This window comes from Bombus huntii, chromosome 4 (genome assembly GCF_024542735.1).
Source record: "Bombus huntii isolate Logan2020A chromosome 4, iyBomHunt1.1, whole genome shotgun sequence".
Taxonomy (NCBI): domain Eukaryota; kingdom Metazoa; phylum Arthropoda; class Insecta; order Hymenoptera; family Apidae; genus Bombus; species Bombus huntii.
Window position 1 is genome coordinate 4,667,185 of NC_066241.1, and position 25,386 is coordinate 4,692,570.

At 41.6% G+C, this 25,386-nt stretch overlaps 2 protein-coding genes across 6 annotated transcripts in view; one reads left to right on the forward strand and one right to left on the reverse strand.

The window, feature by feature from the left end:
• The window catches only part of LOC126865029 (protein gustavus), a 157,746-nt gene extending 145,048 nt beyond the window's left edge, over positions 1 to 12,698 (forward strand). For 4 of the 5 annotated variants that reach the window (XM_050617067.1, XM_050617063.1, XM_050617064.1 and 1 more), the window contains exons 2-6: positions 1,596 to 2,068; positions 5,479 to 5,708; positions 6,181 to 6,511; positions 6,584 to 6,742; positions 6,836 to 12,698. In XM_050617067.1, the coding sequence (XP_050473024.1) occupies positions 1,596 to 2,068; positions 5,479 to 5,708; positions 6,181 to 6,511; positions 6,584 to 6,742; positions 6,836 to 6,975 (1,333 nt within the window). In that variant the 3' untranslated portion in view covers positions 6,976 to 12,698. Of the gene's footprint in view, positions 1 to 95; positions 233 to 1,595; positions 2,069 to 5,478; positions 5,709 to 6,180; positions 6,512 to 6,583; positions 6,743 to 6,835 lie in introns of those variants that run through there. The other variant, XM_050617066.1, reaches the window with a different exon arrangement.
• A 1,159-nt stretch (positions 12,699 to 13,857) lies between these two features.
• Positions 13,858 to 23,411, reverse strand: LOC126865032 (uncharacterized). Its single transcript, XM_050617071.1, has 4 exons — positions 17,230 to 23,411; positions 16,868 to 17,142; positions 16,574 to 16,704; positions 13,858 to 15,755 (listed from the first exon to the last, which is right to left on the reverse strand). The coding sequence occupies exons 1-4, from the start codon at positions 17,453 to 17,455 to the stop codon at positions 15,617 to 15,619; spliced, it is 771 nt and encodes a 256-aa protein (XP_050473028.1). The 5' UTR covers positions 17,456 to 23,411; the 3' UTR covers positions 13,858 to 15,616.
• Positions 23,412 to 25,386: the final 1,975 nt, after the last annotated feature.

Consider the following 25,386-nt stretch of genomic DNA (forward strand, 5'->3'; position numbering starts at 1 on the left):
GAAAAATTGGAACGACCTCGTGGCGCTACAGCCGTGTTTTGTCTCTGTTCGTTTTCTGAATCGTGGCTCGTTCTCTCGTCGCTTGTTTCTCACGTCCTGTCACTTCGAACATGCAACTGGTTAAGAGTCGCGAGAAAAAGCACGACCATCATTGCGCCGAAAGACGCGCCGTCCGGTCTGTCGGATTGGAACTCGAGAATACGCAATGTCGACGATTCGAGATCAACTCGAAGTGAGCTTACACACCTTTCCTCTTAGAACGTTAATCTCGCGTTAATCGCAGCGGTCCAGTCGATGGTTAACCTTTAATCGAAACGATCGTTAATCCACGATAGGTCGATGCGTTTCTCCACACTGATTTAAGTGGATTTCCAGAACGAATGGAATTACAACGGCATTTAATGGAACATCGAGCCTGGCGAGACTCGCTTCTCGAAATCGCTGCCTTTCCGGCTAGCTCCGCGATGAAACGTAATTCCTCGCCAGCGTTCGTTATCAGCCAGCCACGGCCTTCCACAGACCTCGAAATTTACATCGAGCCACTCTTTTATCTTGACTCTTTGGTCAACGTAATCGCGGACGACGATTAATTCGACGAAATCGAGATATCGACGAGCAACTAGTTTTTATCGCGACAACGGCGTCGTGATTTAATTTGAGAAATGATCTTAACGCATTTGCCTTAACGCATACGTAGACACACGATTACCGTAGCAGATGGGAAAGAGATATCGGAAACGAGAAATTTGTTTAATCGACGTCCGATCGAAAGCGACGATTTTCCGCTGGTCGAAGGATCAGTGAGCTTAAAATCCTCCTCTCCGTTCGGTTCGTAAAACCCCGGTGGGCTGCGGTGACACGAAAATCCGCAAGCTGGAAGCTCCTGTAATCCATTGCTCGGTGCCGGTGTGTTGCGTGTCGCGATATTGTCCCCGTCGAACGTGCGTCGCGGAAAACGTACGAGACAAAGTACAAGCTGTGCCGGGCAGCGTTTTCTCCGCTTCGGGACGACGTCTCGTTTTCGCGGTGCGATTTATGCGCGATATCAAACAAGGCGACGAGCTACGCAACTGAACGACCGCGAATACGATATGCAACGAATTTATTAGGATATTATTCGACATGATCACCACGGTAATAAATATCGCGATACAACGTGCAATTTAATCGTTCTAGCGGGCTTCAATTCGATCTGTACTTGCAATATCTATCAACGAGCATACGATCTTGATAGTTTATGCGTTCTTGCGCTACACCGCGCTTTATCTCCCACAAAACGGTATACCAATCTAACACGATATAAAATCCACTCCAAATGAAACTTGATATAGCGCAACGTTGCTACAAAATCGTTCGTTAGTTCGACTGCGCGAAACTTTAACGACAAAATATGACTCCCAATAGAAAGAGAAATTCAGACCATCGCGAAAGAGCAGAAAACGAACGAGCAAGGAGAGTGATAAACACTCTAAGGATTAGTAGTCGCGTGATAGTGGTTTCCCAGTGAGAAATCAACCCCCTAGTGTGTCCCCTGAAGTCGCGTTGATGAGAGGACAATTAACTAATCAGGTTTTTCCACTGTGTTCGCGTTGCAGGTACAAAGCGAATCGTTGCGTGAGCGGGGGCGGTGGCCGCGCAAACAGTGCGACTGGCGGTACCGGAGGCGGTCTAGGTAACGGAGGCAGCGGCCGCGGGGGCGGCGGGGGCGGTAGCCCCGGTAGGGGCGGCGGCGGAGGCGGAGGAGGCGGCGGCGGAGGAGGCGGAGGAGGCGGAGGAGGCGTTGGAGGAGGCGGAGGTCGCGGCGGAGGAATAGACGGTGGCGCGGTACCTGCTACGCCACCGACCATCAGCCGTTACCACCACCGCTACCATCATCATCACCATCATCATCGTAATCACGACCACGTCACCACGACCACCACGGCGGACGCCACTACCATCACTGGCGTCGCCTGGCACCTCAGGCACAAACTACCCCTTGGAAAACAGTGCCTCGAACATCGTCTTCAGCACCGGCATCACCATCGGTCCCCCTATCGGGCCGTAAACATGGGCCAAAAGATTTCAGGTTAGGAACACACCTTTCTTCGAACCACGATCGAAATATACGATCAGTAAGAACCACGATGATTTCGGGTGTCTGCGATCGTCGCGAGAGTTCTGGGTGGGTGAGAGGGATCGAGCGTGGGCGTCGAGAACCGGTTCACGCGTCGAAGGTAACTTTGGTTGGATGATACATCGAGAGATTAGGGTTAAATAACTCTTTCGTATAGCTTGTAGGTGGGTTCGTGTAGTATCGTAGTATACATAGGAGTTGAGTTTGAGCTACATTTTCGGATGCTGCATTCGTCAATCGCATAAATCGAAACATGTAAAAAGTTTCGATGATCGTGTAAGAATTGTTTGTTTGTTTGTTTGTTTTTTTATTAATTTACTTTAGAATTTACCATTATTCATCTCCTCTAACTCGTGAAAGTAAGTTGTTCGTTTCTTGAAAATTGAAGATTAAATCGTGTACTTATATAACGAGATTATGAAATTACGGAAAGGCGAGTTGCATCGGTTTAATTTCCGAAAGGCTCGTTCGTTGATTAAAATAGCATATGGGGTAGAGTAATATCGTAAAGTTCAGATTATCTGGGACAAGCAGATAGTTTAGGTACCTATTATTGTTTGAAGATACGTAATACATATGTTTAGTAGGTTTAGTAGCTTTCCAACGCAGCAGCGTTATATGATGCAATACAGCGTCGAGACCGAGTCTAAGAGGTTGATTCACCTCGTCGGACTTCGTCCAGGGTCAAGGCCTTTGACCGCTCTCGATTTTACCTACCTGCTCTCAGGTAGAAGCTCGAACAGGTCCTCGAGACCGAGATTCTATCCTCTGGCGAAGCCCGGTGTGTATAAAATACCAAGCTGAGAGGAGAGTTCAACACAGCAGCACACAGTCGTTTGATAAATTTTTAATACCGCGAAACACAAAGTTTGCTGATTAAACTTAACTCGTTGAAAGTTAGCATTCGAACGGTTCTCCTTCTTTTTTTTTTTTTTTTTTTTTTTTTTTATCAAACATCCAAGCATTCTCTTTATATCCCGATCGTAAAGATGTCCAAAATGTAAATTTCAATTCGTTCGCGGGAGCTTTGCCAATAAAACCTACATTACGAAACACGAACTACGCGCTACTACGAGCCACAACTCTGTAATTATCCAGCTGGTATAAATATCCTAGATAATTAGCCAATTAAATTTCCGATTCTGATTAAAAGGATGGCCGGACCGTTAAAAGAAAAATCTCACGGAGACCGTTTGTCGCCATGAATCAATTCCATAGATCGTGTAGAGCTTGCCATCGCGCGTCCCTCTGTCATGATTTACACTGGCCATTTGCTCGCTTCCGGAGATTCATTCTATGTCTCGGTGGCGCGATCGTGCAACGACCCTCTCTCGCTGCGTCCGCCCGAGCCTGGCCGCGCTTGTCTTTTCGGGAAATTTGTCGCCCTCGACCGCAGCCAATTCGCAGCTCAGCTGCACCCGTGAAATTTACGAGGCAAGTATACATGGCAGTGAGCTGTGTGACACGGCGAGGGCTACTGTTGGTATCTCGTGGAGTGGGGGGAAAAACTCAGCAGTAGCCAGGTCCAGGGTGTCTCGTTGTCTCGGGGCAACAACGAAAAAAAGACAAAAAGAAGATGTACGCGACGAACGCGCCGAACCTCGAAGAAGAGAAAGAGAGCCGAAAGGTCGTCTGGAGCCGGATACACGCAAGTTCGTGAAAGGGCCTTTCTATCAGTACCCCTCGGCTTTTTGGCCACAAGTGGAAGCAAGACGAACGTGTAGACCCTTTGAAATTCTCGCGCTCCTTTCCAGAACCCTCGTTTCAGAACCCTCGAACGCGCGCACCAGCTAGGGAACAGCTGCCAGAGCAAATAAACTAGCATCCAAGGATATCGTTCTCTCGAGGCTAGAGACCAAACGCGGGAAAGAGAGGGCGAACTTTCGAAAAACCTTGAGCGAGGTCTGCTGATCCCGCCGGACGGGGTCCCTTCATTATTTTTCTTCCAGTCTTTTTTCCCCCGTTCCTCGGCAAATCTACCCGGTGCTGGCAGCACAGGTATCTCCGGAATACCGCGCCACGAGAATCCCACGGACGCGCCCTGAATTATTAACGACCCCGTGGAAATTTAGCCCGCGTGGAATTTCAGTGACGATCTTCTTTTCGTTCGACGTATCCGGCTGATCGATGATCGTACGACATTCTGCCTCTTAACGCTTAGCTAAACGCGCGCGCCACACCGAGTTGTACGGTTGCACCGCGTTCGGACAAGCCAACCTGTCGATCGCGCATTTTTCCAAGTATCGAGGACTAATATCCACTACTTAAAAAACAAATTATATTTCTCGGTAATGATTTTATTTAACGATTTCATGTATTGTTTACGCAAAACATTAAAATAAAAGTATATGTTAAAAGTATAGCAAAAATATAGGCACAATTACAAACGTTTTAAAGATGATTTAAAGATAAATAAGACGACTTAAACGTGAAATTAAAAATTCATAATACGTTTTAATATTTTCTTACCACGTGGTATCTGTAGATGTTTATATGAAGAGGACGTTGGTACGTGAGGTTTAATGACGAGATTGCTCGTTGTTGTAACCGTCGAATATCTTTAAAATAATAAATTAATATACAGCCGTATACGCGAGTCGTTAGTACGAAGTATAAATCGCAAAATAAGATAGCGGAATAAATACTCGTAGAATGCTCGTCGCGTAACTCGATAGACGCTCGTAAGATACTCGAAAATACTCTAGATATCGTTAGATACTCGATATGTGTTGTCGCTCGCGATCGCATCCGTGTACTTAACTAGTCAGGGGATAATGGAAAAATTCAAATTCGTCTTCATTCGACGGTTGCTTGTAGCGGCGATATTGTTTTGCCCGGAGTCTATTTGTTGTTACATTACTCGTAACCTAGCGATCTTGATGCTCCGAGGCAAAACAACAACATGATTTGAATAGTCTTAATAGTCTTAAATGGACTTACGTGCCGCTACATACCGTTCGATTATAACTTTATTTAGTCATAAATGATAGTGTTACTTTTTAATTAATTTTGACACCACTAGATCGATGTACTTTATTATATACTGTACTTTATAACCAGTTAATTGGAAACAATTCCAAGTAAACAATAACTAGTGACAAACAAAAATAATAACAAGAAGAAAACAAAAACGCGTTCTATAAGTCAAAAAGGAAGATCTTCCCGTTCGATCACGCAGCGATATACTTTACAGATTGGTTGGCTAAGCGTTAACAGGCGATTCGAATGTGAAATGAAATCGTTTTATTAAAATCCTCTACGGGATTAGAATCGCGTTAAGTGTCAAGGTATTATAGATTATAACGTATAGAATATGATACGAAATGAACGACTAACGGATCTTTTTATTTTTATTTTTTCAGGCGGTGTGAAAAGCGTGACACGTGAGGCTGCAGCTGGATCTGTTGGTGGAGTTGGCGTCGGCGGTGGCGGCGTCGTAGCGTACAAACCCGTGGTACCAAGAGAGCTGGCGCAACACTTTGCGAGGCCACCGCGGCTCGATGTCCTGCTCGACATGCCACCCGCTTCGCGGGAGACGCAGATTCATCATAGCTGGAACGCCAACGACCGTAGCCTCAACATATTCGTCAAGGTATATATCTCAAGAATGCACACGGTGAACTTGGAGTACTCGCTACGATCTTTCGTTTTCCCGTTCTTTCAAAATCCCTTCGTTCTTTACTGTTTGTAAATTTAGTTTGACGCGTTGTTTTTTTTTTAAAATATATCCATTATTCCGTTTGTATTACGTTTCTAAAGCTTCCTTCTACGTCTCTACACTGATAAGCAAGCTATACGCTTCAACCGCGTGTTTTTCCAAGTATCGGGGACTAATATTCGCTACTTAAGAGACAAAGAGGGCTAAAAATCGTTTAAGTCAATTCTATTTTGCGGTAACGATTTTATTTAACAATTTCATATACTGTTTATACAAAACATCGAGTTGTACGATAAAATATTAAAAGTATACAAAAATATAGGTAAATTATAATATAGTATCTTTCTACAGATTTATTACGTGTAATTGTACTGTATGTGTTACTGGTGAATGATTTCTGTTTCAGGACGATGACAAATTAACGTTTCACCGACATCCAGTGGCTCAAAGCACAGATTGCATAAGGGGGAGGGTAGGATACACGAAAGGTATGCATGTCTGGGAACTGTTCTGGAGCACGAGGCAAAGAGGCACGCACGCCGTAGTGGGCGTCGCGACAGCAGAGGCACCTCTTCACAGCGTCGGATACCAGAGCCTGGTTGGCAATAACGAACAAAGTTGGGGTTGGGATCTCGGTAGAAACAAGCTTTTGCACGACTCGAAGAACAATGCCGGTGTCACGTACCCGGCTCTACTTAAACCCGATGAAACGTTCATTGTTCCTGACAAATTCCTCGGTAAGTAACGTTATAATTTCACGAAATACCAATACCTTTTGTAACACGTACTGATAAAAATTTCTTTTTCAGTGGTCTTGGACATGGACGAAGGTACGTTAGCTTTCGTTGTGGATGGTCAATACCTTGGAATCGCATTCAAAGGCCTTAAAGGCAAAAAGCTGCATCCTATTGTATCCGCTGTATGGGGACACTGTGAGATTACGATGAAGTACATCGGTGGACTTGATCGTAAGTAACGATAGAATCATTAAACGTTCAAATAATATCTTATATGTATGTTTAAAATTAACGAAGTAATAATGTAATTCGTAATTGTTTCAGCTGAACCATTGCCTTTGATGGATCTTTGTCGAAGAGTGATTCGAAAACGAATCGGCAAGGATAAGATAGACGAGAAAGTGAATGCGCTGAGCTTGCCGTTAGCGGTGAAGACTTATCTCCTGTATCGTGACAGGAGGTAACTACCGAGTGCTAGCTCCGAAACCACTACCACCACGATTACGACTGTGAACACCACCGCCCTATTGAATCATTGCCACCACGACGCACAGGGGAACGCCCGCTACCCCGTCGCAAGCCACCGAACGCACCAGCCCATAAGCCGCTTGTACGATCCATGGTGTTTGTATCCATGTAAGGATAAGTCGAGACGAGCACGATCAACGTGGTCGCGTACGTCGTCGTCGTCGTCGTCGTCGTCGTCGTCGTCATCGTTGTCGTCTTCGTCTACGTCTACGTCTACGTCTACGTCTACGTCTACGTCATCCTCATCATCATCGTTGGCATGATATTTGTCACCATTATCATATGTTCATCATTGTCGTTGTCATAGTCGTTGTTAATCTGATCGTTATCGTCGTTGTCGTTCCCGCATACAATCGGACGAAGCTACATGAAAAAAAAAAAAAAGAAAAATCGGACGCGCAGACGGGACACATACGCGAACCGTATCAGGTCTAGCGAATTATTTAGATAATATTGTTGTCTTGTGTTAACGTCGATATGATTAAAATCGTGAAGGAGTCTTTATTAATTGTTAATAATGAAAAAGTGACGTACGATGCAGTTGAATAGCTTTCCGAGCACATCGCTCGACGCTGTTATTTTTTCACTTTATTTTCTTTTTCTTTTCTTTTTTTTTGTAGTTCTTTAAGTTGTCGCGTTACTAGAACGTTCTGCGTCTGACGAAGAAGATGCAAGGTGAGAAATCGAGGACCTGAGTGTGAGGATGAGAATACATACACGTGCGGCTCGGTCAAGTGGAAAAATCAATAGAAAAAAATGAGCACAAGGAAAATAGTTCTTCACACAGTTGGCCAGTAAAACGTTTAGTCGAGTCTAAAGGCTGATACGGATAACGTTTCGGTTATTAGTCAACAATGGGTAGCGGGCTTGTTCTAGTCCGGGCACACTGCGCTAATAGAAAACGAGAAGACAGTGGGATAGAAACATACATTTGCTTCACAACTTGAGCGAAGAAAAAATCGACGAAACTTCAAGTAGATGTCACTATGCGGACAGTTGTTGCTCACACGGCTATAGAAAAAGAAAATGTGTGTATAGTGACGAAGATGCCAGTCGATTGAACAGCCACCTTCCAATAGACTCATTTTTCAAATATTTTCTAAGCATGCTAAGTCTAATAAAATATAGTGGTGTACATGGTTCGTGGATGGACACGAGAAAAACAAAAGAGAATTTTAAGAAATATATATATATATATATGCATATATATATATATATATATATATATATATATATATATATATATATATATATATATGTATGTATATATATATATATGCGATTTAATGAGTAACACGCCTCTGATTGTTCTGTGTATTTCATCTTATTTTGTTGTTCGTTTAGTTAGAAAAAGCCCTTAAAGAAAGCATACGTATCACAGTTAGAAATTATCACTAAATGACGTTTGAGCAGAACTCTACGAACAAAGGAGCCATAAAAATTTATAGCGTTATACGAACATCGATCATTTGAAGATGTTTTAACGAAACTGGATGAAGAGAAAAGCGATAGACAGCAGTAACTTACCGCGATTAAGTTAATCGAAGTAAAAAAAAAACGCAAGAAGAGAACGAAGAAGATTAGGTGTACGTAGTTAAACGTTTAGGGCGAGCGAACGAACACGGTCATATTACGGCTGAGTATATTCCAAACACGAATTAAAACTGACTGGGAGAGTGAAAAAGAGAGAAAAAGAACTGCTGCGGCACTAGTGTGTGAATGTTATGTTTATGATACAATGCAAATCATGCCGACGATCCTGAAAATATAATCACGATGACGATGACGGCCATGAATGAATTGCGATGATAGTAAAAAATTCTATCGGGCGTGTTGCTACCTATACTATTAGCATGACAAATTATGACTGGTCCCTAGTAACTCTAATCTTACGTTTAATCTTACGTTTGTCGCTTAAGTTTAATCATAATGTGCCGTTTATCGGCAATGTCGATTTGTACATAGGATATAATTATAATAATGATAACAATAATAATAATAATATCTATCGGTACGACAATGAATGTATTGTGGGTAGTGATTGTATCAAAGACCGTAAGGACGAACCGAATGCGAGAAAAGAAAAGAAAAGAAAAAAAAGGAAAGATAAGAAAATATAAGCAGGATCCTCTCGTATGAAAAAAAAGAAAACGCAAAGGCAAAACTGTCGATGAAAACACTTTTCTCCTTTTGATCACGAAGATACCATTTTCTTCTGTTTATTTCATTTCCTTATATTTCTTTTAAATTCTTTAGATTTCTTTACATTTTCTTTATACTTTCCACAAACGAAATAAGATTTCTTGCTGATACCACGCATTGTTGTTCATTCCCGTCGAAAGCGAATTCCTTCGTGGAACTCGTCCTACAAGAACGCGTCTTCCAGATTGTCTGGCCGGACATACAGTTACACCTTTCAGAAGAAAAGGACTGCCATTCTTTTTCTTCTAACGAGTGAAAACTTTTATACCATAGACCATGGCCACATTTGTTTAACGACCCACCGAGTTCATCGATATATCGCCAACTGAAGGTTTCAATGACACGCACGATCTCGCAATCGGCAGCCACTGCGTCGTGATCTTGCGGTCCTCAATACGCACACCCAAACCACTGTCTGTTAGAGCAACGTTCATCCTTACTATCTTCGCTCGATTTTCCGCTCGGTCGAGATCACTCGTCGAGCTACGGAAAACGCATCAAGAAAAATGAAAAAAAAAATTTAAAAGATTCGTGACGAAGGAAGAAAAGGAAAGAAAAGCGAATGCTCGTCACGAACATTCGAAATTATAGCTAGTGCAAGATCGCACACCGTGTGTGTCGCGTGTTTTACGATCGCGCAGCGGTAGAAGAATTTACCAAGATCATAGTGACTTGACGTCTTTGTCGTGAACGAGAAAACCTGCGCCTCGTTTGTAAGAATAAGGGGATGAAAAAAAATAAATAACAGGACAGTTGTCTCGAGTACGGCGTGGCCGGAAATACACACCGTTCGTCGAAAACTTCTGCCACGTTTGTAAGAATAAAAGAGATGAAAGAAAATAGATAAGAGGACGGTTCTCTGGAGCGCGGCGTGGCCGGAAATACACACCGCTCGTCGAAAACCTCAACCTCGTTTGTAAGAATAAAAGAGATGAAAGAAAATAGATAAGAAGATGGTTCTCTCGAGCACGGCGTGGACGTCGTGCGTGTTGTCTCATATGCGTGAAACAAATGTCTCCGGATGGAAGTAAACAGAGCACACAAATAGCGAGCAAAACAAATGAAATTGTATAAGGTAAACCACATATAGAAGAGAAGAGTCAAAAAAGGAGTCGTCGACAACGCAAAGAGAGAGAGAGAGAGAGAGAGAGAGAGAGAGAGGAAAAGGAAAGATTCACACACGCGCAGAGAAAATATTTTCTTTTTTCCCAGGAGTAATACTCTCCTCTGACTTCGTGTTGTACCTATTCTTTACCAACTATTTTCTATATAAACCAACGGATGATTTCGTTTTCTCTTTATGCGCGTGTCACGCTCCAAGCTAGAGACAGGTCAAAAAAGAAGGTAATAGCGTTTAGCAAGAATGTTGTATATATTATTGATTAATGATTAATATTAATATTATTATTGTATCGGCTCGATAGTTTAATTGATTAATCAATTATATCGTGGTAGTCGGCATAATTGTGGATTCAGTTTTTGTACGGTAGGAGAAACGATCTACTTAATGCGATCGATCGATCGACAAGCATTAGATTGAAAAACGGGTAGGTAAGTTCTCTTCGGCACGTCGCTTTACGCTTACGATTTACTACTCATTTTTAGTTTCTTTTCTTTTTTTTTTTTTTTTTCGTATTTCGCGTTCGAGCGACGATGCTTTCGGGATAAATCACAGAGACTTCCTATTATTTAAATCGCATCGTAGATTTAACGAAAGATTATGAATTATACCGAATAAAGCAAAATAAAAAGCGAAGAAACGTGTTTTTATACCGGTGCGTGTTCTTGTTTTATTGCAACGCGTTTTCTTCTTGTTTTTTTTTTACTTATTTCTTTTATCGATAAGCGTATTTTACATTAATTTCTTTTTTCTACGTTCTAAATTTTAGTAGTCTTCGTATTTCGACATTCTTGTCCTTATGCATGGTTATGCATATTAGACGATACCCTCCGCCAGGTTGATTCAATTTTCTCTTTTTACTTAATTAATACAGTTCGTTTTAAAATGAAACTGCATTGGTCGAAATTATTTTATCTATATGCGCTTCGACATAAGGATTGATCGATCGATCCAATGACCCAATGGAATAATTTTCCTTTTTAGTATGCGTTAAACTGTACCCGTTCAATTCACAAATAGGACTTCCGTTGATGTTTTATCAACTCAGATGATCGAATTCAAGAACGAACAAAATAATTATCAATAATTTGCACGAAAAACTGATAGCTCGATCGATCGATCGTCCAATAGAATATCTTCACGATCGATAATGGAAACGCGGTAACGTTCTATTCATTTCCGCTGTCGTAGCGGAGGATGTTTGAGAACTACGAGACAGAGGAAAATACAAAAAAAAAAAAATACGAAAAGCGTGGGTGTTTCGAAATATTTTTCGTCAACTGCCTGCTGCCTGCCTGTGCAAACTACGTTGCCTCGACAAATATGTCTAATTTATTGACGATACGATAATTAGCAGGACATTTAAGCTGCGTGCGTGTAAGTGATAGCCGACAAAATAAGATGCTGTGTATGTGTGTATGTACGCGTGTGCGTGTACTTTCGGCCGAGAATGAGTGTGAAAGAAGCGAGTAAACTGAAGGGTGTGTGAGTGTGAATGAATGAAAGAAAGCCGGAACAAGGAATGAGCGCGCATCTGGCACCGGATGGTCTTCGACGGAATATTCGTTCCTTTCCCCTTCTATCTGTACGTTGGCGAAAAAAAAAAACAATTTTAATGGCCAATCAAAAAATTTATCCGAGTCTCATAAATATCGAAATAAACACGACTAAAACGAAGTTGGTTGCGTGGAAAAGGCGAAAGAACGCGATACGTACGAAGACCACTTCCGGCCCGATTTACAAGCCTGTTTCACATAATGTTCTTTTCTCATGTGTTCTTTTTTTTTCCTTTGAAGCCTGAACTATTGCAACGAGCGATCTCACGTCTATTTAAGCATAAGTTTACGAGTTTAACATGGTATTGCTGTATAGTGGCGAGTGAACGCGAAGAATTTATAAATATGTAATGCCTTAATGTTATATAACGATAATAATGGAATACCGTTACTGTATAATTAGTGACGCGCAAGGACTGGGGAAAACAATGATCGTGACAGTTAGATAGATCGAAAGGGTGGGTGGTAAGAAAAAAAAATGACGAACGAACGAGCAAACATAAAGAAAGAATATGTGTAACAGACAAAATAACAAAAAGGAGTGTAGTACGTGCGGCCGTTTGTCTCCATTCTGTTCGTGATTTGATATTTTTTTATAATTCCGACGACGAGGGCGAACGATATTAGAGAGAAAGAGAGAGGGAGTGAGTATAAATGGAGCGTGTATAGAGAACGGACTGCTATCTAAAATAGTTCAGGCTAGATGTCGATGTTTGTAGCAGATAAAGAACAAAAAAAACACAACACAGCATATTGTAATTAAAATTAAAAGTCATTAATACCGTCTGCTTTTTTACTTATCCGCTACTCGCATCCCTGTCTTTATCAATGACCCACGACTTCGAACCCACCTTTGTGCTCGCCTTTCGCTGCACTTGGAAATGAAGCAACTGCGAGGGAATTTCATTCTTTTCGTTCTCTCCTTACAACTCGCCTTCTTGCCATTCTTCATCAGGGCATCGATTCGCAACTGCTTCCATTCGCCTGCCACTTCATTTGCGTCCATCTTCGAAATCTTGTTCAAAGGTCTAACAATTTCTCCTTGCACTATCCTTGCACGGAGATTCAGCGTTGTCCAACAAACTCAACGCGTTGGAATCGATGTAATTTTGACACTCCATATCCACGCTCGGTATCTTCGAGAATTATGGCCGAGGATGTTCGTTCATCTTGCTGAATTAAATTCATTTTTTGTTTTTTTGTGGAGACGACCTTCGTGACCACCCCGCGCTCTCCGGGGAGAGCTTCTACCTCTACAGCTACTTTAAACACCTCTGGCAGTCTGTTACAATCTTTGCTGTCTATTTTACGAGTAGAAACGTCTACTTCCTTCACGTTTACTTCCACGGTGTTTAAGTTAAGATGTTGACTGATAGAATAGTTAGTAGCAAGTCCAATTATGTTTGTTAAGGCGATATTTATACTGAACTAGCGATGGGGTGTTGGTTGCTCCGCCAACGGTCGCTCGCGGGTGGAAATGTTCGCTTTTCCCATCGGATCGAACAGTAAACCTAAGGAACTTCTCGACTTGGAGGATGTTTTCAAGCAACGAAGTGTCTTAACGGTAAAATATAAATCCTTAATTTTGTAACAGTTTCTCGACCGGGGGATGGGTTTCTTACGCAATTAGCGCGCATTAGCATTAAACTTGCAGTCTCTGAACTTAACATCTCTACAACGTTTCGTGTGTAACAATCGCTACACACTACGCTACTATGGTGTAAGTTAAAGGTGACTTACTCAGGTTGTTGGACTTCGATGGGATGTGTCCGTACTCCAGGCAATCGAAACATTTGGTACCTCTCGATCCTCTCGATCCGACTCGTCCTCTTCGATCTTTCTTCAACCCGTTTGGCTTTCGTCTTCGCATTTTCTGTCGTGACTTCGTACAGGGCAAGCTTCTCTTTTAACTTTGTTCGTCACGAATTCCGTCGATGATGTATTTTATTACGGATTTTGTATGACTCACTCGGTTCACTATGTCGAACATTTCGTAGACATACTCCTGGTATGTCTCGGTTTTCTTTTTGGCTCGACACAAGTCTTTATGCACCTTCTACGCATCCACTTTTTACTCAAATTCGGTACACAGCATTTTCTTCGTCGTTTTTCAACTTTTACAACACCTTTCGAAGTGGAACAACAATTTTGCCGAAGCACGTAAAAGCCTCTTCGCGTATATTACGCGCTGCACATCGGTTCAATAGGAAAGGTCGCACATCTCCTCAAAATCCAACAACCAGCTTTGCACATTGACGTTGTCGACACCACTGAACGTGCTCATGAACTTTGTGACGTTTCTAAATGTTAAAACGTGCTACTGTCGACTTCTTCTTCCTCGTTTTCTTTGCCTTTGCCGTGCTCCATCTCCAAAGCGATGGCAGCTCTTAGGCGCTCTTTCAATTCTTCCTTTTCACCAATTGTTTTTAATCTTCGTCGCATAGGTTCGTCTTTCGATTTCATTGTTTCGAATCACGTTAGCTTATGGTTAGCAATGCACCCGTCTTCGACATCGGCGATGGTGTTATCCGGGTTTTGTTACTCGCTCGTCGTGGAAGATGCTTCGACTTCGTTTCAGCTCACTATCGCTACACGAACAGTTCTGCCGAATGTTTCGTTTCCTGTTTTGTTCAATCTTGACCAGTACCGAAAATTTGTAGAAACTTTCACCTTCTCTGGTTAGTGATGTCTGCAGAGTTATTTCTTGGAATTTAAGCAGGAAGCAACGGTTACCTTACGCGAACTTTGATTATTACAACTTACGATTCACCTGTAACTACTCGCAACTTCCTCACTACTCACTCGCAACTGTCTCGCTATTCAAGTCATGGCGGAGGTCTTAGTACCACTGTGCTTTCAACTGACTAACAGTTGTCTTTTATACCACGATTTTGGCATTTCTAGCACGGGGAAGGAGGTGAATTATGATCACGTACACCTTCTTTAATTACTTTGAGTCATGAGAGGCCACAAGTATAGGGCCCATTGAAATTTCCAAATTTTCCCTGTCTGTCAACACTTTTATTGCTTCCCACCTGTAGTACATCGGGATTATTCCCAAGGATTTTCTCCGGTATTACGATATTTTAATGAATAGGATAAATTTGTATATCTCTAAGAAGAGGACAAGTTAAGAAACAAAGGAAGGGAAGAAATATTTTGATAAATCTTTCATCCTAATCTCTTTACTATCCAACACTAAATTTTTTTCTATCAAGATATAATAAATAATAATAAATTTTATCAAAAGTCTCTCGAGGTATTTAACTTTAATCGTATAATTAGTAAAAAAAACCTTCTGAATCATTGTTTATTTAACCGTTTTATTAATTTATTTAACTATTCATTTCTATATCTCATTTAGCATATACATAAATATATTTCATCGTTAATCCGTAGGAAGTATTTACATTTTGTTTAATAATATATTTCTCGTTTAATAATTGTAAACTGTAACTATTTCAATAAATTTGACTACTTTCCACGTATCCGTACAAAGTTTATATGACACAAAAGATGACACAGCAACGTAGATTACAGTCACTGTATCCCTTGGATAATCCGCCAACTGTACGCGGTATCAGGAAAGCTGCGAATAAAAAATAAAACGCATCCCTCTTCTTCTTCTTACTATCGTATGTTTTATTTCTACATGCAACGTACATATTCTGATTGTGTTTTAGTTGATCGCGTGTTTCTCTACGATCCTGAGGAAACTTCTTCGTCGCAGCCTCTGTAAAGCACCTCGCACTCCTCACCGCGAACCCCTGCCTCCCCGGCATCCCGTACCAATCGGAACCAGCCAGAAGACGATTTCAAAGATTTCTCCACGCTTCGTCTGAAAGCACACGAACAATCTGAATCGACTTCCTCTTCCTCGCGAAATATCCACAACCGCGGTATTCCTTGCCAAGACAGGAAAGTGAGAAGCATCTTTAACACGCTGAACGCCATCGGTGTATCAAGATTGGTATACAGTAGCTATACATTTTTTATTATTACCGTCGTTATTAGAATGGCGTGAATTCAGTATAAAACATATAAAAATAGTTTTATTTATACATGAAATATAAATTTAGTATGCACAACCCCCAGCAGTGGCTGTCGATCATAGGAAGACCCGCTTTTAACTTAGCGAACAATGTCGCGGGTTCGAGTAAGTATGACTCAGGACATGGATTATAGTTTATGGCAGGTCCCAGGACGTAACAATACGGAACAATTATTTAGCAATGCGAACAAGCTATATGAGATAATTCATAATCGCAAAAAATAAGTGAATCGAGCGAAACTGCGTAAGAGCGATACGGAGGTCACCGGTGACCTCGTTGAGATAAATTCATTAAAACGATGATTATACACCGTAACATATCTCTTGTAGGTAATATTTCATATATTATATGTATCGCATAATAAAAAATTCATCGTGACGCCCTGGCCAAACCTTGTAAATCTGCTATGGTATTCAACGTGTCGATATTCCTACGGCGTGCAAATGGCATTTCGAGAAATAAGAGTGGGATACGTCGAAGTTCTCCCGGTCCGGATACCACGACTCGCGTTCGTTCGCGTGACGACACTCTGAATATTAAATTTCTACTCCGCGTCGCGCTGGAAACTGGCCGCGAAGCAATATCGTCGTGTTCTGGAACTCACGTTAAGTACTTGGCGAGTATCTTGCCGGTAGCGCCGAACGCTTTCGAGAGCTTCCGATTCTCCAAGCACACGGTTCTCTGTATACATCGTACCCTAGCGTCTTCTTCGAGAACGTCTTCCTGTTCCGGTGTCTGAGACCAACATAGCAAGTAAGATAAAGAAATCTGATCGTTAAAACTTTCAACTACCATCTCGTTATAAAGCTATAAGAAAGTTCGCATCGAATTATCGTCGATATAAAGAATATCTTTATTACAGAACGAACCACGGAATGTTTACTCGTCGAATCCTTACCACTGAATCGAAATTGTACGCAGCATACAGCTCTCTTTTTTTCCTGGCAGACAGCACGTCCGTCAAAATGTCTCTGCGCTTCGCGTTCACGATCGTGTTCTGAATAACCGCGAACAGCAACAGTAAACCGATGAAGCTGACGATTACGAGCTGCTTCGAAGATGGTCCAAGCGGGTAATCGATCGAGTGCGCTACTGGGTAGCTGAAATGTGGATTATCGTACACGTAAGGCGGCACGTTTTCGCCCCTGTGATGAATAAACGTTCTCTGCGGCGCTGAAAAGCGTAACAACGTTAGCATTTTCCAATATCTATCCACGTCCTCGTCACGATAATTGATTAAAGAAACACGCGAAACGTTACCGAGGAGATAATTATTGACAGGTACAGGTAGAGTGGGAGGACGCGCGAGAAGCTCGGAAGAACGCGTCATATCCGGTCGAAGCGCGGATTCCTCTCTGCTCGGTGATTCCAGGACGGAGCCATTTCCGGCGAACGGAAACACCGTAGTCTTTGTATCTTGAGCGACGATCGACACCGTGAAAGCGCTTAATAATGGAAGAGCTTTCGTCGTTACAGGGAACAACATTTTTCCTTTCGCACGAATCTTTTATCCGACGAGTGGCTTTCGTTGTTTGTGGCGTTTGTCGTTGGCTTTCGACGAAAAAGGAATGAATTACGATACGCGACTGACGGAGGTTCGATGGCGTTCGGTGGTCTTAAGAAGGTGGAAGAAAGAACAGCTTCGTGACGTAAGCAATTGAAGCAGAAGACACGAGAAGCGAAAAAAAAAAGTAGCGGCAATTTCAGAAATTGCGGCCATCATTCGGCCCGCTGAGCTATCCCGCGACTTCACGCAGAGAACGCCATGACTTATCCTCGAAGCGGTGGTTTCTGTAATGGCAGGCGAATAGGCAGAATCTTTTATTCGCGACGTGATTTTATGCTTGGAGAAACTACGTCTACGAGGTAGACTTTTCCAAGTTACTTATTCTAAGTAACTTTTCTCTCCTTAAAGTCGAAGAAGAAGAAGAAATGATAACTCGGGAGAGAGAAAGCACAGAAAACGTTAAACAAACGGAGCAAAGACAACGAAAAACGGTATAGCATCGCCGACGATGATTCACGAGCTACATCGTGATCTTTGATACGAGGCAACAAAGGGTGTCTAAGCTTTTCTTCGCAATTGATCCGGCAATCCCTGCGAAACAGAAACTTTCCAATTACAACGGTACACGCGACGAACCGTAACATTTACCCAATCGTAAAAATGAAAGGTAAATTGAAATCGCCGATGCGCAGCCACTCCGCTCGCACACGCGAGCGTATCGCAACGAAGAAACAAAGGATTGCCTGATTTCGAGTGCGTAAAAAAATAAAAGAAAGAAACGTCGTGTTTGATGTAAATGTTCGAACAACGAACAGGGGACCGGGAGTGTGGGCAAATCGGTTGGTTAGGTTGGCTGCTGAATCCAAGGGGTTGCTATGGCGATGGGACGGTCGTCGCTGTCGGGGAGGGAACAGAGGGCTGTTGCCTGGAGGGTTCGTCTGTCTGGAGCCCTTCTAAAGGGGATGATGTTCTTCGTTCTGTCTGTCTGGACTGCTAGCTGGTAGTTTTGCACCGAGTCAGCTGTTTCGCGGACGTTTCCTCCATAAGCTATCCCTAAAGAACGAATTAACTCACCGCTGCTTGCTTTTTACAACTGTGTAACCCTTCCTCGACATTTTCATCGGATCTTCTTAAGAAAACAACGACAAATTATTTTACCGTCGTAGATGAGATCGTAGAGGTTCGGCTCGATTCTGCCCGAGCGAAATAAGCTGACTTCCAGATGAAAAATATAATTCAGAATTGCGTTAACAGCTGGTTAAAATGCGTAGATTTACGAACACGAGACATCACCGCGATACTATTGCCGGGGAAGGGTTCCCAGAGGTTTAATAAGAAGAAAGTTCTTCCAGTTCTCGTGACAAGTCTCGAGAAATAATAGGCCAATCCTCGCTCTATATTCTCCGAGATTCCGCAGAGGAAATTTTCGCTCGCTCACTTCCAACTTTCCTCCTCCACTATTTATTAGTCCAGTTTTATCTGTCCAGTTTTTACGACGATATGTATCAACATCTTCGAGTAGTCCACCCCCCTGTTAACCTCTACAAATACGGTAGTCGCTATCAGAGTCAATAATTGTCACAGTGCACTTTCAACAGCAGGTGACACGTTTTCCTTAGGTAGTGAAGCATACGGTATCCTTGGGACTGCGCTTCTTTGAAAGCCACCGGGAAAATGGAACGTCTATGTACCCTGGTTTATAAATAGCTACTCTGCGTTGCATCCTTTTTTTTTTTTTTTTTATAGATCGCTCTAAGATAAAACGCATTTCGACGAACCATCTCGCTAGAAACTCTGATCGATGACAAAACGATTCCCCCTATTCGTGTTTCGCAGAGAAACAAAGAAGAAACGAATATCTTAGAATTTTTCTAAGCGAATATAATTTTAAACGCGACTCGTCCTCGTATCTATGAAATACGGACGTTCTGGCGACAACGAGGAACATGGAGATTATACCCTCGTCGGGCGTTGCCAGTTTATTGCGAACAATAAAAGCGGGCTTGTGTTTTTTTTTTTCTAGAGCTGCGTACTTGTATCGGGGTCACATCGATAGACACACCGCGTGAACAAAACGCGGTTTCACGCCAACGCGACGCGAGCAAGCATTATATTTTTAGTACGCTTTTACAGCAGCCGCCCTATGCTCGGACACCTTGCACGCTGACTTTTTATCACGGTCCAATCGAAATCGCTCGGCCTGCAATCAGAGCTTCGTTAGCAGCCCTTTTATGCGGCCGGTTGAGTACAGCGGCTAGACACCACCCACCCCTCCAGTCGATTTACCCCAGCCTGGCATCTACCTTTTTCTTGGACCTGTATCACGCTGTTTTTTTTTTCCTTTTATTACTATTTTCTCTCTACATTTTTCCTATTTTTGTTTGCGATTAATTGTAGGCCACTTCGTGACCCATTTCTACGTATTTATTTATGGAAGCAAAGCCTCTCTCATCCAGTTTACTTTGCTGGCCAAAGAAAGCAATGAAAATGTAAGAAGATTCTACGACAAGGGTAAAGTACGTGACGAAGAAACATACTTGGCGATAATTACGATCGCTTTATGAGTCAAAGGTATCGCCATGTATACAGCGTAGCGATCACTCGTAGCTTACAAATATTTGTACATTTAATAGAAATTTAAAGGTACAAAATGCATAAATACGTAAGAATATGAAAAACGTAATTAATAGACGAAACAAATCTGTATACAGGTTTCAGTGAGCTCTGTCGTATTTATAAAACTATCGATTGATATAAACGTTTGTAATTTCGTTGCTACGAGCGATTGCCAGAACGTTTGTATAAAACGAAGATAAAAACATGGTAATTACTATTAGCTGGGTATCCCCCTAATAAACAGAAATTGATTTCTTCGAAGGAAGAATAGAACTCGTAAAGCTGGAGTTTAAAATTCATTTTTCTTTGTTGCCCTAGCCAGAAGCAATTTCACGCTCGGCAAATATCGCCAAGCACTATGCATGTTGTTCCTTTTCGCGTTTCTTTTTGTTCGATCGTCGTGGTAGTTTTTGGCGCGAGCCAGCCGGGATTTTAAGACCGCAATTACCACCCCGAATTAATGGATAACTCGTGTTTGTTCCGTTTGCATGGCCATCCCGCTTCTCGTCGCGTTGGCTGCTTGTTAAAGTACGCAAGAAACAGCTACATTTTCCATTTCGTCTCTCTTTCCTTTCTTTTTTTTTTTTTTTTTTTTTTTTTTACCAAAACTACCAACGGTAGATGTGTACGCCGCTTAATTAATTGGAGGGTTCTTCGTATCGTGTCTGAGCCGTGGCTGTCTTTACTACTCGCTGGCACGCAACCAACTCGTGTTTCGTCCTCGAGTGATTACCGACGAATATTTTGTTGACGAATCGGAGAACGCCCGCGAACCTGACGTGCGTTCGAGCTACACGATTCTTCTGCTCGTTAGTATGACGTAACGTAAGGGAAAATTCAATTAGACGATCGTGCGTTTGAATAATTCAGCCGGTTGGTTCCAGGTCCAAGCAAGGGAGCGAAACTTGGATTAATACGAATGGTTAGACAGCGCAATTTACATAATATTTCAGGTTCATTATCGTGAGTTATGGAAAGGATAGAGTTAGACGGATTATTTACACGGAACGTATTCTCCTCTTTTCTGCGAAATTATATTTCAATGTAAGTTTAGATTAGATACACGTAACGTACGCGATCGTGCGAGCTTCTTAGAATTCTTCGAACCTAGACAGATCCCATCAGGACGTGTGGCGAATCGAACGACGTTTCTCTCACCTCGGTACGAGAAATACATCGACCTTCCGATATTAATAGAATATATGTATCCAGAAATCCGGCGCGACCGAGGAAGCCTCGGAGGATCCATTCGGGTCAGGCAGCCTGGGAAATCCTTTAAAGCCGAGAGATCTCGGTGATTCCATTTCCACGCCGACCTGTTTACCTTCTGCTCGAGACCTCGCACGAGTTCTTCTATTCCTTACGGTCGCGCCTCGAGCGGCTCTTCACCGTGGATCAAGCGTTCCTCGTTTCAACCTGTTTGAATATTCCTCCGGAAACGTATTTAATAATGCGCTGTATTTGCATACTTTAAATAGAACTTTAATCATTTCGGAATACCTCTTAATACAATTTTTACAGAGATCTCCGGTTATGCTTCTTTTTTTTTTCGCCAGTTCCTTTTATATTAGTTCGGAAGATTTGAACTTTGAAAATCGCAATTTTATGGCAGTTATAAAAGTCGACGTTCCTTCGTTTCGCTGCTCGGGCAATAGTCTACGAACGGTCGCCGGCGGAACGTGTTTAATATGTGGAACGACATGCTTGCTTTAATATCGCTGGAAAACTTCCTGGACGCCTGAATGATGAACGCGTGCTGGTAAATTAGCGGGACGAGTCTGCGCCGCGAAACTATTCGCTCCAAGACGCGCGTGCATCTTTAACGCTTCGACCGGGTCACTCGTTCGCGGCTTGCACAGAATCGCGGAAAGTAACTCTGAAATTTCTCTCGCGGTGTCTCAACGACCAGGAACCTTGTAACAGTTTCTCATCCGTGTACGTAGTTCTCGTTTAGAAGGAAAGTGGAACTCGAAGAACACTCGCAGCTGGTCGTTCCCCGAAATAAAACCGTCGAAAATTGACGAGCGAAGCAATCGGGCATGATTAATCGTTTATTCGAGCGAATTGCGAATCGTTGGAAGGGGAAACGTTACGGGAGAAACTAAAATAATTTTCGCAATCGAGGAAGCCTTTAAATTCGCGCATAGGGTAGATCAATACGCTTTGCTGGCGGCGTGTGGATTCATCTTTTAATAAGCGACGCTTCTTCCCTTCTCTCGCGTCTCCTCGATGACCGGTCAAGAACGCGATGCATTTATCAGGCGAGGTCCGTAAACGTTTCATCGATTTCTCGATATTTTTCCATTTTATATTTCATCGTTGCAGCTGTCTCTTTGTTCTCGCGTTGAACATCGCAGAACAAGATTCTGGATCTTTCCATCGTGTCGTTAGACTCCATTCACCTGGTTGTTAAGTGAAACGTTAATTAGCGCGTGGTTAATCGATGAAACTGCCCCCGATCGTTTCTTCTCGTTCTCTTTTTTTTTTCACCCTCGCCTGGCAAACTTAGTCCACGGTACCGACGATAATCATATCTGTAACACGTTCCCGACCTTGTTTCGGGATTATCCTCCAAACGGTCGCCAAAGGTACGATCCTCCCTATCGAGAAATTGTAATAATCAAAATTCATAACTTTTCGTGGAAACTTTGTAGGTTTGCAGTGGTTTACTTTTAGAAATTTAAATTGTATATACTAATTATTGCTATATATATGTGTTACTATGAATTACTGTGATTTATTGCTACATTACCGTAAAGCGTACAATTTACTCTTATTTTTAGGCGTTAACAATTGCCCTTCTGGCAACATTACGACGCGAAAGACTTCTTTGAAAATACTCATTAGAGAGGATTAACCAAAGGCACGCAATTAGTAGGAAACGAAGCGAATTCCCCCGAATGAAAGAAATTGCATTTCGAGTGGAAAATTTCGTGATTCGAAGGTAGTTTTAGAGATGAAAATAGGTGGTGTCCGGTGGGATGTTCGATCAGCTTTTATGGAATGTGCTCGGTAGGTCGAGCAATGGAAGTAAAATGGAAAAGGTTCATACGTTGGGTGTCTTATCGAGATAAATGTTGTCTAGTCACGTTTCGAAAGCGACGATGAACGTTAAGTAACAATGAAGACACGTTGCCTCTGTGTAGGTTTCGTCTCTATTTATCTTTCGAGTAGTTCAATTTGCAAGTACGGAACAACATTGATATCGTGCTTCTGTGTACAATTCTTGGAACAGTGGAGTTTTCCTATTTCAAAGCTAACTAAGTTCGTGAAATTATCAAATCAACGTGAATCATCGCTTCGTAGAAAATATATATATATATATATATATATATATATATATATATATATATATATATATATCGTAGTTTCTTAAATATATATACATTGATGATTTACAGAAAATGTTTGACAATGCAAAAATAAGGAAAGGTTGCTGCAAGCTCGATAGCCCCATAATCAAATGCGATAGATATACGAGGCAAGTTGTTGAGTATATAAGCTTGTAAGCTTATCTCAAGTTTACGATACGGACAGCGTATTTGTTATTTTTGAAAGATTGCTTTTCAGCTTTCTGAATATCAACGATTGAATTTCTCACGATGCATCTTACAAAGTTTGCAACCTTTAACTTATAAATCTTAAGCGCTCGACGTGTCCGCTCAATGGCAAACAATGTGTCATAAACTTCGACAGTAGATCACCGGACAATATCGCTAACAGGACGTTACGCTATGTACCCTCAACACGGTACGCACACGAGGCACAATTCACGAGACGCTCACGACATTTCGACGATCATATTATTGAACGTTATTGAACAGACATAGATTCTCACCTCATGGAAAGGCTCCTTAGACCGTCGCCTAAAGTATAAACACCACACGCTTCGAGAATAAAACAGATCCAATCATATAAGAATCACAACACTAGAACTACACGAAGCTAACTTTCTATCAAAACCTGTCAAAATGACTGGTCTTTAAAAAAATACGTAATAATATAATATTTTTATATTTATTGATTTATTACTTTCTTACTATTATTATTGTATTTATTATTAGTATTATTAATCCATCCGCGACCATGATCCCTAAACGAGGGTTGACACATTTATAAAATCGTCGAACCAGTCATTTTGACTGGTGTGGTATTTCTGATGTTAGCATCTAGCGATCTAACGATCGATCCGGAATTTTCTTGATAACTGATATCATCGTATCGAATGATGCGCGGTAAAAGTTTTAAAAACGCGTGGGGAGTTGTAGAAAACGAGGAAACTGGTTAATTGGAGTTGGATAAACAGATTGCAGGACCCTTTTACACTTTGACAAGCGCCAGTCACTTTGACTGGCATTGGTATAAGTAGCCTTGATATAAAATTGTTTTGAATTTGAATACATAAAAAACAAAATAAAATTCGTTATATTATTCTTTTAGTTATCGTTGCGAAAGTCATTACACCATTGAAGGGAAAAGATATAACACAAAGTAGGAATTTTAAAATAAATTTGTAAAACCAGTCAATGTGACTGGTGTGGTAGTTTTAGCGTTGACACTCTTCAAAAGGGACTTCAAAATAAAAACGACGTACAAATTATAATCATACTACAACTCTTCAAATAGACGTACAAAATAACAATCATAGTAAAACTCTTTAACCTCTTAGGTGCGGCTGTATTTTGCGCGAGGATGTTTCTCTCTACTGCAGAGTTTCACACGAATTACACGTAAACGATACAGCATTGCGATAAGCAAACACATTGGAACGAAGTTCAAAGTTTGATAACTAAATTATAATTTTTCTTCAAAATATGATACGTATACTTTAAATTTAATAATTTACTTTAATAATTAATAATACAATTGAGCGTGATATATTTTAAAGGACTGCCCCACACATAGACTCACGTCACAATTTTCACGCTCATAGCGCGATAGTGTCTTTCAAATTTTTCTTAGTTTTCTATTTTGGAGCGATATTTTCAGATTGAAGATTCTACAAAATTATAAGGATACGCATTGGCATGTTAAAAAGAGCATCTAACAATGGTATATTTGTTTTAACGAAAAGCAACGATTGATAGCTGATAATGGCGTATCAAAAACAAAGACTATATATTCTGTCTGTATATTGTTGACACTGTTATAAAATGTTGTGAAGCAAAACAAATGAAAAAGATTATATAGTTTGAACAGTGAGCAAATGAGTCAGTAAAGTGACTCACAATAAAGTCGTAACACAAGATGACATCCGCGAAAGCCACTATAGTGGCGCGTCGTACCTAAGAGAT

Bases quoted from the DNA above. Each gene is read 5' to 3' on its own strand.
- LOC126865032 (XM_050617071.1), bottom strand. From the start codon at position 17,455: ATGTTGTTCCCTGTAACGACGAAAGCTCTTCCATTATTAAGCGCTTTC. The intron at 16,705-16,867 runs GTAAGGATTCGA...TGTTGGTCTCAG, and splicing joins CGTACAATTTCGATTCAGTG to ACACCGGAACAGGAAGACGT. The intron at 15,756-16,573 runs GTGAGTTCCAGA...GTGTGCTTTCAG, and splicing joins ATACTCGCCAAGTACTTAAC to ACGAAGCGTGGAGAAATCTT.